Source organism: Natrix helvetica (assembly GCF_964273705.1).
Source record: "Natrix helvetica genome assembly, chromosome: 10".
Taxonomy (NCBI): Eukaryota; Metazoa; Chordata; class Lepidosauria; order Squamata; family Natricidae; genus Natrix; species Natrix helvetica.
Window position 1 is genome coordinate 23,453,445 of NC_138561.1, and position 10,362 is coordinate 23,463,806.

At 41.3% G+C, this 10,362-nt stretch overlaps 1 protein-coding gene across 2 annotated transcripts; it reads left to right on the forward strand.

The window, feature by feature from the left end:
- The first annotated feature begins 2 nt into the window (after positions 1-2).
- KARS1 (lysyl-tRNA synthetase 1) lies at positions 3-9,759 on the forward strand. Of its 2 annotated transcripts, none has more exons than XM_081963182.1 (14): positions 3-146; positions 336-471; positions 691-856; positions 1,258-1,351; positions 2,588-2,774; positions 2,873-2,998; positions 4,138-4,257; positions 5,356-5,518; positions 5,620-5,793; positions 6,042-6,127; positions 6,972-7,057; positions 7,410-7,536; positions 8,433-8,576; positions 9,564-9,759. In XM_081963182.1, exons 1-14 carry the CDS (start codon positions 88-90, stop codon positions 9,645-9,647), a joined length of 1,752 nt encoding a protein of 583 aa, XP_081819308.1. In that variant the 5' UTR covers positions 3-87; the 3' UTR covers positions 9,648-9,759. The 2 variants fall into 2 exon arrangements, with proteins under 2 accessions (XP_081819308.1, XP_081819307.1); XM_081963181.1 differs by having other exon boundaries at positions 113-254.
- Positions 9,760-10,362: the final 603 nt, after the last annotated feature.

A 10,362-nucleotide genomic window follows, 5' to 3' on the forward strand; every position in this document is an offset into this window, starting at 1 on the left:
GAGTGAGCGGCCGCCCCCACCCCGGCTCCTTCTGCCCGCCCTCTCCTCGCTGGGCGGAAGTCCCTCGCGCACTTCCGGCCGGCAAAGATGGCGGCGGCGCCGAGCCTCTCCACGCCGAGCGAGGGCGAGCCTCGCCTTAGCAAGAAGTGAGTGTCGCTCCGCCGGCCGCCCATGCTGGTCCTGGGGCGGCTGCTGTCGGGGGGCCGCCCGGCTTGGGCTCGGCGGCTCTTGAGCGGCGGCCGCAGACAGCCGAGGTGGGTGGCTGAACAGCGGAAGGGGCGGCGGCGCGGCGGCGCGGCGGCGCGGCGCCACTAAGTCCCCGGCTTTCCTCCCAGCGAACTGAAGCGGCGCCTGAAGGCCGAGAAGAAGGCGGCTGAGAAGGAGGCGAAGCAGCAGGAGCAGGGCGAGAAGGTCTTGTCGCGTCGGGCCGACGCCGCAGGCGCCGAGGAGGAGGAGGACCTTGACCCCAACGTGAGCGGGCGGGGAGCCGGCGGCTGGCGGCAACGGGACAGCCGAGCCTCCAGCGTGGTCGGCCTGGCTCGCGCGTGGCGCCGGCCCAGTGGCTGGTTTCTAGCGGCTGGAAGCGAGTCCGGCGGGGCGCGTGGAGGGCGGGAGCTTCTGCTTGCGAGATCTTTTTTCTGTCCTTGCGCCTCTTCGTCCCTCACAATCCTTCCCTCGTTGTCTTGACAGCAATACTACAAGATCCGTAGTCAGGCCATTCAGCACCTGAAGGATACTTGCGAGGATCCCTACCCGCATAAATTTCACGTGGATCTCTCCCTGACAGACTTTATAGAGAAGTATAGCTTTCTGCAAGCAGGGGATCACCTAACCAACGTCACGGTGAGAGTGGCAGGTAAAGACTCACGGGATACTGGGAAGAAGGCAGTTTCCAAGGCAAATCTTGTTTCCTTCCCCCCACCCCCACCCCCAGATGATGCTATAGTTGAGATTTGACATAACTTTCTGCTTCAAAGTAGTAACAAAAGAGGGGAGGGGAGCCATTAGTCTGTTTTCTGATGAAAACCCAGAAGATGTCATGTTCTGTTAAGGCTCTTTTGGAATGGACGAAATGTGGTGATAATTGAGATAGCCATTAGGGGTATGTTTCTAGCTCACCTTGCCTGATTGGCCTTTGATGAAGAATGCAGGGAATAGTTTGCTGTTTTTGTTGCTCTTGTTCCTGACTTGCTAATTGTTTATGATGGTGTGCTTTTTTTGTGATCATATGACAACTTTTTGTTTTTGTTTTTGGAGGTCGGGTCCATGCAAAACGTGCCTCTGGAGGAAAATTGATCTTTTATGATCTTCGTGGGGAGGGAGTTAAATTACAAGTGATGGCAAACTCCAGGTAAGCATTCATTTCTTTTTTTCCTGATCGTATGTTTTAGTTTTACTTTGGTGTGTATATTTGAGAATGAGAGCCAGTTGGATGTAGAGATTAAGGCACCAGGCTAGAAGTTGGGAGACTGAGTTGTTGTCTCACCTTTGGCACAAAGCCAGCTAGGTGACCTTGGGGAATTTACACTCTCAGTCCTAGGACGAAGGCAGTAGCAAGCCACTTCTGAAAATTTTGCCAAGAAAACTGAAGGTACTTGTCCAGGAAGTTGCCAGGAGACAACAGTGCCTTAATCACCTCCCTCTCCCCAAGCCTTTTGAGGAAAGGTAGAAAGAATATGAAAATAAAACCATGGTCTGATAAGTGGTCCAAGATTGCACTAAGTAATGGTGCCCCAAATATGTACTTTCTTTCCAGAAGAGGATTAAAGTAGAGTTAATCGTGTATACTTCTTGAACATATTCTGATGTTTGTGCATGCTATTTTAACAATTTAAGAAGGATTGTGAGTTGAACCCCCCCTTATTTTAAGAGCCTATCAAACATTTTGATAAGATTTTGAGCTCTTAGCATCTTGAATATTGTGCTGATTTCCATTTTTTAACAGTCAGAATATCTTAATGTTCAGCTTTATGTTCAGCAATATTCCAGTGTATTTAATAAAACTAAGCAGGCAACTCAATATACTTGTGGCACAGGGGAGATAAAGGCCAAGATATTACACAAGATGTCTACCTGACTTTTACTTACCTTAATCATTGATACCTCTGGAATTCCAGGCAGTATATCTTAAATGTCAATTGTTGCAAAGCAATTCTAGAAGAGGAATATTGTCCTGCTCTCCAAGCGTGTGAGTTTCCCAAATCCATTGGATTGTGTGATATAGAATGCTGCACTAGATGATCACTTGGCTTGATCTAGCAGGTGTCTAAACAAGCCCTTATGGCATGGCAATCAGCACTTAGTACCTCATTAAAATAGTTGTATTTTAGGAGGTAAATTTACAGAACAAAATTCAGATTTGTTACTAAGTCTGAGATTGAAATTCAAATTCAATTTCTTTGCTATGCTTGCTTTGTAAATATTTTTTCACTCTTGGAGAATCAATTTGGCGGCGGGGGGGGGGGATAATCTTTATAGAAGTTTCCCCCCTGCAGTATAGAATAAAATGGATTATGAATACTTCATTGATAAGGCTGAAAATATTTAGCTAGAAATGTTGTTTACTGAATTTTAAAAATTCTTTCAGAAACTACAAATCTGAACAAGAATATATATGCATTAACAACAAGCTTCGCCGTGGAGATATCATTGGGGTCCAGGGGAATCCTGGAAAGACCAAGAAAGGGGAACTGAGTATTATTCCTTATGAAATTGTTCTGCTGTCACCGTGCCTACATATGCTCCCTCATCTTCATTTTGGGCTCAAAGACAAGGTATCAGACATGCTGCTGCATTCTTGGCAATTTGCTTGATAGCCTCCAAGAGTGCCTCCTTATGGTATTTTATTATCTTCATTTTAATTTATTTTTAGGAAACCAGATTTAGGCAGAGATACCTGGATTTAATTCTTAATGAGTTTGTAAGGCAAAAATTCATAATTCGAGCAAAAATTATAACATATCTTCGAAACTTCCTAGATGAATTGGGCTTCTTGGAGGTGGGTGTTTGTTTTTATATCTTAAAATTCTGTGTAGTAATTGCTTGCAGATATCTCAAAGAGCAATGTTTTATAGCAATTTGCCTTGTATTGTTAAGCTTAAATTTTAGAGCAAAGACCCCAATACATATAAATTGCTAGAATAAAAATACATTTATAAGAGGCCAGGCAGAGATGTTGTAAAAGAGGTTGTGGTTGGGAAAGTGATCTTCACCGCTTGTTGACGATGGTGCCACTGCTTGGTTCAGAAGATACTGTGTTTGCTGCATGCCCAGGAAAAAGCCTTTTTAAACTAGAGGTAGAGGCAATGGTGGCTGCAAAATGATAATTTACAGAAGCAGAGAAAAGAAGGCATGCCTGGTATTGGAACTAAATGCCTCCCTGCAAACATCAGTAGTAGCAATGGAAAATTGTTAACCTCTATGCCCGAGAGACAGCATATAGCTTTCCTGATAGAGGACACTTCTTTGAATATCTCTGAATAACTTCCCTTGATAGTTTCATTTGGCTGTTGAGTACCTGGATGAAGTGCCATGGGGTTAGGTGCCTTCCTTTAACACCTCGTTGGGCTTGGAGACAGATCACTCTATAATGCTAAAGCAATGTACATAGGAAACCTGGCATAACTGACAGCTCAGAGCTGATCTCATATTGCATAAATTCATAAATGGAATTTATGCAAAAATGCAAGACTGAATGTTTTGAATAGCAAAGTAGCGGTGACTAAAATACACACTCAATTCTAATTTGACAAAGTTCTTTAAGCAGAGAATCTTAAGGCTTGTGTTTCAGTCATGTTATGTTAGATCTTTTTAGGTAAAGTAATCATTTAAAGTTAGATCTTTTTAGTAAAGTAATTAATCATTTGGAACTAATTTTATGTACCTCAGCATACACTACTACCTCAGTGCCTGATCTCATTTTCGTCATTAATAAAAGTCTTTGTTAGATTATGTTTTTATTGCAGACTTTTTATCACTGCTTCTCTGCTTGCCTAGAATTTGAATTCTTTAGTAGACTGGATTAGGAATGTTTTCCCATTAGTTTTTGTCATCTTGTTTGTCTTCAAAATCAGTTTCTCCAAGGTTCTTTATAAATGTAGAGACAATATTTTCTGTTTGTTTTTGTTCCCCAACTAGATTGAAACACCCATGATGAATATCATACCTGGTGGGGCAGTGGCCAAGCCTTTCATCACCCACCACAATGAGTTGGACATGAACCTGTACCTAAGAATAGCACCAGAGCTCTACCATAAGGTGAATAGTTAAATCAGGCAAGCAGTGGCCCAGATATGCTTATGTACTTTTTTGTGACATGCCCTTTGTGTCATAGGGCCCCTAATGCAGAAGATATGTATATTTCTATATGCTTTGGAATCTAGTTCAATATGTGGGCAGCTTTATCAAAACTTAACTATAGAAAGTAGCTGGGTTAAATACAAGATAGTAAAATATATTGTGTGATTTAATGATTTGGAAATTGAGTTAGAAATGGGAAAGTCTGGGTTGAATTTAACCAGTCTGGAAAATCACAGGATTACTTTGAACTACATGCTCTTTCCTAATCCAACCAACCTTACAGTTTTTGAGGATAGAATCGATGGCTGAAACAGCTTATAATAAAAATAAAAACTTGGATAATAAAAATGTAATTAAGAAGACTGTCTTTTAAGTAGTTCCAGTTTGTGCGTGTTCTGTATCTTACTACATTGCACATAACATAGAGGGGAAAGCACCTCTATTTAAAAAAAAGTATTTCATTTCAGTATTTCCAAATCTGGGCTAAGTTTAGCATTAAAAATCCCACAAATAGTTAAATCTGCACTTGAGATGATGTAACATATCAATTAATGTCTGTTCCAGGTCATCCCAATGTACTTGCTTAGACAGGACATAGAAGAAGGGGAGTCAAAGCATACTCAAAATGATTAGGGCAAAAACTGCTGAAAAACTTAAAAACAGTACGCGGCAATGAAACCATCCATGTTTTTGTGGATCCTACCCATAGCAATATGTGGTTGGAACAAATGTTATCCTATTTGTGAGTTTATGCATGGCAAAATTCAAGCTCTGCTAAGTAAACCCAATATTTTTTCTCCACCTTGTAAAAAATTCTGGTTTCTGTTTTCCCTCAGCTTCGCCAGATAGAGGTTGGTTGACTACTGTTCATTTCTATGGTACAAAATCAAAAGATTCTGGCTGGTGTCTGAAATGAAGGATGGGGAGCAGATTCTTTCAGATGTTTAAAATGGGAGAGATACTATCAAACAGGCCCATGTTGCTCCTGGAAGCAATTTGTGACCCTATGGATTTGTCTTCTCATATTGAAAAGGCTTGTTAACTGCTATATTCCAGATGCTGGTGGTTGGTGGAATGGACAGGGTCTATGAAATTGGACGTCAATTCAGGAATGAAGGAATTGATTTAACCCACAACCCAGAATTCACTACTTGTGAATTTTATATGGCGTATGCGGATTACCACGATCTGATGGAGATCACAGAACAAATGATTTCAGGTTGGTGACAAGTGTTCTTATTTTTAAAATGCTCAGGAGGTCATTCAAAAATCCATTTGGAAAATTTAAATTAGCCAGACCAAAACAGTCTTCTCTTATAGGAATGGTGAAACATATCAGTGGTGGATACAAGGTGACTTACCATCCTGAAGGTCCAGAAGGCCAGGCTTATGAAATAGATTTCACACCACCATTCCGGAAAATCAATATGGTGGATGAATTGGAGAAAACACTGGGAGTGAGACTGCCTGCGGCAGATCAATTTGAGACAGAAGGTGAGAGTGGAAGACATTTTATCTCCTTTAATTTAAAGAGATCCTCATAACTTGCATTCTAAGTTTTCTTCCAAGGCAGATCAATTGTTTGGTTTAATTTGACTGGGCAGTGTTAGAGTGGGCACTATGGGGTCTTTTGGTTTACTCCTACTACTTCTAGGGATGGGGAAAGCATGAGTAATTACAGCCCAAGCTAGAGGAGGGACTCGTGCAGTAGTGTCATGTCTGATTTCACATTATGCATGCAGAGTCTCGTTCATTTTTTGATGCTATCTGTGAAGAGCGAGGTGTTGAATGCCCATCCCCTCGGACAACAGCCAGGCTCCTAGATAAGGTAAGCTCTTTCTCCCGATTCTTATTTGGGTTTCCCAAAATCTTTCTTAAGAGAGATGCTAATTCAAAGTGTTATGTCTCTTACGGGCCTGTGAGAAATGGTCAAATAAAGCTTTCCTTGGGATAGGTGACATTTTGGCAATGACAGAGGAATGAGTCCTTTGTTAAGGCTTGCTTACTTCTTTAATAAATTATTGAGTTATGTATTTATTTATTTATTTTTACCATGCCCTTATTATTTTTACAAATAACTTACGGCAGCGACCATATCCAACACAGCTTCCTCCTCCCTATTTTCCCCACAACAACAATCTTATGAGGTGGGTTGGGCTGAGAGAAAGCGACTGACCCGAAGTCAGCCAGCTGGCTTTCGTGGCTAACACTGGACTTGAACTCACAATCTCCTATTTTCTAGCCTGGTGCCTTAACTATTAATGTACCATAATTTCATTATGGCTTACAAAGATCCTGCCAATAAAAAGAAAAAATGTTTATAGTAATGAATGCTTCGCAATTAAAACAACATCCATAGTAATTGTTATTGTATCATCTGTAATTATAGGAATACCTATTCTGCAATAACAATAAAATATCCAGTTTAAATTGTAAACCAAGAGGATTATAAACAATGTGCTTCATATCACAATAGTCTTAAGAAAAAAGATACTCCATGTGTTCAGTGGTCTTGGTAGATGCTGTAAAACTATGGTCCCGAGGCTTTGCTGTGGTACAGCTATGTGAACCTGAAAAGAACTTAACCATGTCATACAGTTTTGGACAGGGAGGGATTATTCCCAAACAGTTATCTGAAGCTGTTTTGCCTTTTCCCATTGCTCATTTTTCAGCTGGTTGGAGAATATTTAGAAATCACCTGTATCAATCCCACATTCATTTGTGATCACCCACAGATCATGAGTCCTCTAGCCAAATGGTAAGCAAAAATGCTGTGGTTATGTAAGTATGGATGTGCATGCATATAACCTACACCTCTCACACTTTATATAAAATAGACAGACTTTTTGACACATTTGGAAACAATTGGGTACAATTGCAGAAGGTAGAAATGTTTTGTCTTATGGGATGTTTCTAGCCTCTGATAAATTTGATATGTGCAAAAAAAGCCAGATGATTCTAGGGCTAAAGATGTAAGCAGACGTTCAAATCTCTTGTCCCATCTCATGAAATAGAGGGAATGATGCAGACCAACTGATCTGGAATCACCTGGTTGCAGAAGAATTACTTCTCTGTGTGGTCTTCAGTCTTCTCCTCTGGTGTTTATTCAGGCACCGTTTTCGACCAGGATTGACTGAACGGTTTGAGCTCTTTGTGATGAAGAAGGAAATCTGCAATGCCTACACAGAACTGAATGATCCGTTTCGGCAACGGCAACTTTTTGAAGATCAAGCTAAGGTGAGTGAGGGTGTAGGCCTGGACTGGACTTGCCAGAACTGGGTTGAAGTATCTTTGTGGGAATTTGTCATAACTTCAAACATCACTAAGTAACTAGTCTAACTAGTCATAAGTTGAGGACTATATGTAATGGGGGAAGAAAATGCTGAGAGCTGGATCTCTGTTAAATTGTGGAAACCCCTGGTATGGGGATGGAAGTTACTGGATCGTGAAACTGATCTGTGGTTAGGTCAGTATTGCAGCTAGCAGAGACATTTCTTCAAGTGGGAATTTTGTTTGTTTTTAAGACTTCAGTACATCTTCCTTCCAAACTGTCTCTGAACTGCTCGCAAAAAAACCGAGGAGAAAAACAGTCAATATGAAATGCACTTTCTATCAGGGACCGTCCCAAAGTTTTGCAGCCCTACAAAAGTCCATCAGGGAGGACGCAGTTCAGATATATGAGGGCAACATTGCTACAGAATGGGGAGGGAGCACCAACGAGCATGGTTACAGGATTAGTCCATCTGTGAGATGGCAGCATGAGTGAATATAGACAATGCTGTCTGATCCAAGAAAGTAGGCAACTGCTGCCCTAAGAGTCATTGTGCAAAGACTTTCCTGGCCATTGGTTCCATCTCCTGTTAGAAGGTGCTGCAAATCTAAGCAGAAACCAGGATGAAAGAGGCAGTTGGAGACCGATTGGTTTGAGGAGTGGTGAGTGCTTTTTATTTAGAAGTATCAAGTTAGAATCCAATTGTTGGAAGTAGAAATGGAAAATGTTTTTATTTTAGTTGTTATATAACAATATATAATTATAATAATTGTTATATAATCCTAACTCCTTCGCCCCAAGCCCCAGTTGCCCTGACTGGCTCTGTAGATGATTCTTGTCTTCATGTTCATTTCCAACCCAGGCAAAAGCTGCTGGTGATGATGAGGCAATGTTTATCGATGAGAACTTCTGCATGGCTCTGGAGTATGGGCTCCCTCCCACAGCTGGTTGGGGCATGGGCATTGACCGTCTTACCATGTTCCTGACTGATTCAAACAATATTAAGGTAAGCACTCCATAGATGGCTCCTTTCTGTCTATTCCTATGTGGGTGGAGGATGGGCTGCTTCCTACATTCTAAGGCATCAATTTTAGATTTGCTACTGCATTCATATAAAAGGGAGAGGAATCATTCTTGTGCTTTAATGCACAATGCACATGAGAATTATTGAGCTGAAAACATACTTGGGAATGTGAAAATATGTGATTTTAATGGAAAGCGTAACGTTTCTTTAAAAAATGTTTTTAAAAAGACATTTCACTTCTCATCCAAGAAGTTTCTTCAGCTCTGACGGGGGAAAATGGAAGGATTTATATTCTTTGTGGACAGCTGGTCATTTGCATTCTTTTAGAGAGTTGTTGAGCCCACTTGGTGGTTTGTCTGTCACCTTGGTGCAAATGGGTATGGAACCTTCTTGGAACTGCTGAAGGGACTATGTTGTGGAGCTGTGCTTTCTGTAGGATGTTTTCTGCCCTGTGTCCCTTCACTGTTGAACATAGGCGTAGGCTGTTGTGGACGAATCTGCATTGTCTGTATCTCAAACAAGTGTAAATGGTTCCTGTAATTTTTCTGGAAATCCGTTCATACTCCTGTACCATTCAAAGGGTGTTCATCCCAAAGTGCATAGCTAAATATCTATGGAGATTCTCAGTCATCCAGGTCATGGTTGTCCCAAAGGTGCTTTTTCAAGAGGCAACTGAACTTCGTTTTTCTTTGAAGACATTTTGTTTCTTGAGCTCTGACTGGATGTGGAGAATGGAGGAAATTCTTCAGAGCTGAAGAAGCTTCTTGGATGAGAAGCTAAACATCTTCAAAGAAAAACAAAGTCCATTTGCCTCTTGAAAAAGCAGCTTTGGGACAACCATAACCCGGATGACTGAGAATCTCCATAGACCTTTCTTAAAAGAGCTTAGGTCGAAACAATGCTAATGTGGCTCTGGAGATTTCTGATGAGGAGCTCTACTGAATGACCAGAAATCCCCTTTTTTTGCAGGAAGTGCTGCTGTTTCCTGCCATGAAGCCTGAAGACAAGAAGAAGGATCCATTGGCAGATTCTAGTGAGGGGACTTCAGTGTGACACAGCAGCTTGTACAAGAAGCATGGAGGACAAGGAAAGTCGTTTCTAGATTTCAACAGGCCTGGGCCACTTTTTTTTCTCCAGCCATGAATAAATGAAGTCTTTAATTTTATTTTGATAGTAGGCTCCTCATTGTGGCCACTAGCTCGCATTGGGCCATTTCTTTGTCCATCAGATTCTTATGTGATTCTTGAGATTTAAATCTACCAGTGATGGACTTCGTGTTGTCTTTGCAGCCAAACTGAGAGGGTTGTAGGGACTGTCAACCCAGTTCCTGCTTGACCATCAACTTGAGTTCAGTCCCAACACCATTTTAATTCCACCGAATGTAAAAAATTAGGATACCAGTGATTATATGTTGCAGTTTCATTCTCCATCTTTTACTAGCCAGTACATTTCAGTGTTGATAAGCTAACAGAACCAAAGGAAGCAACTACAGCTTCTTTGATTCTTTCCATAAAAAAAGCTACTCAAATTTATTCCATTCTGATAGAACCAGGTAACGCTGTATTCAGAAATTGCTTTCATTATATTACAGCCTGCAGTAGCCTAGCCCATGAAGCAAAGCTAAAGAGTTTGTTTTCATTGTTCTGTTTACATCATTCTGCATTTCACTTCTAGCAATTAGTTCCCAGTCCATCAATCTTCAAGTAATTGTTTAATGCAAGATACTTGACTTGAGTGGGAATGAGATTTGGCTTGGCAGCAGTGCTTG

Excerpts from the sequence above, each read along its gene's own strand:
- KARS1 (XM_081963181.1), top strand. The coding sequence starts at position 172 with ATGCTGGTCCTGGGGCGGCTGCTGTCGGGGGGCCGCCCGGCTTGGGCT. Across the intron at positions 472-690 it reads AGGAGGACCTTGACCCCAAC|CAATACTACAAGATCCGTAG; the intron begins GTGAGCGGGCGG and ends TTGTCTTGACAG. Across the intron at positions 4,258-5,355 it reads CACCAGAGCTCTACCATAAG|ATGCTGGTGGTTGGTGGAAT; the intron begins GTGAATAGTTAA and ends GCTATATTCCAG.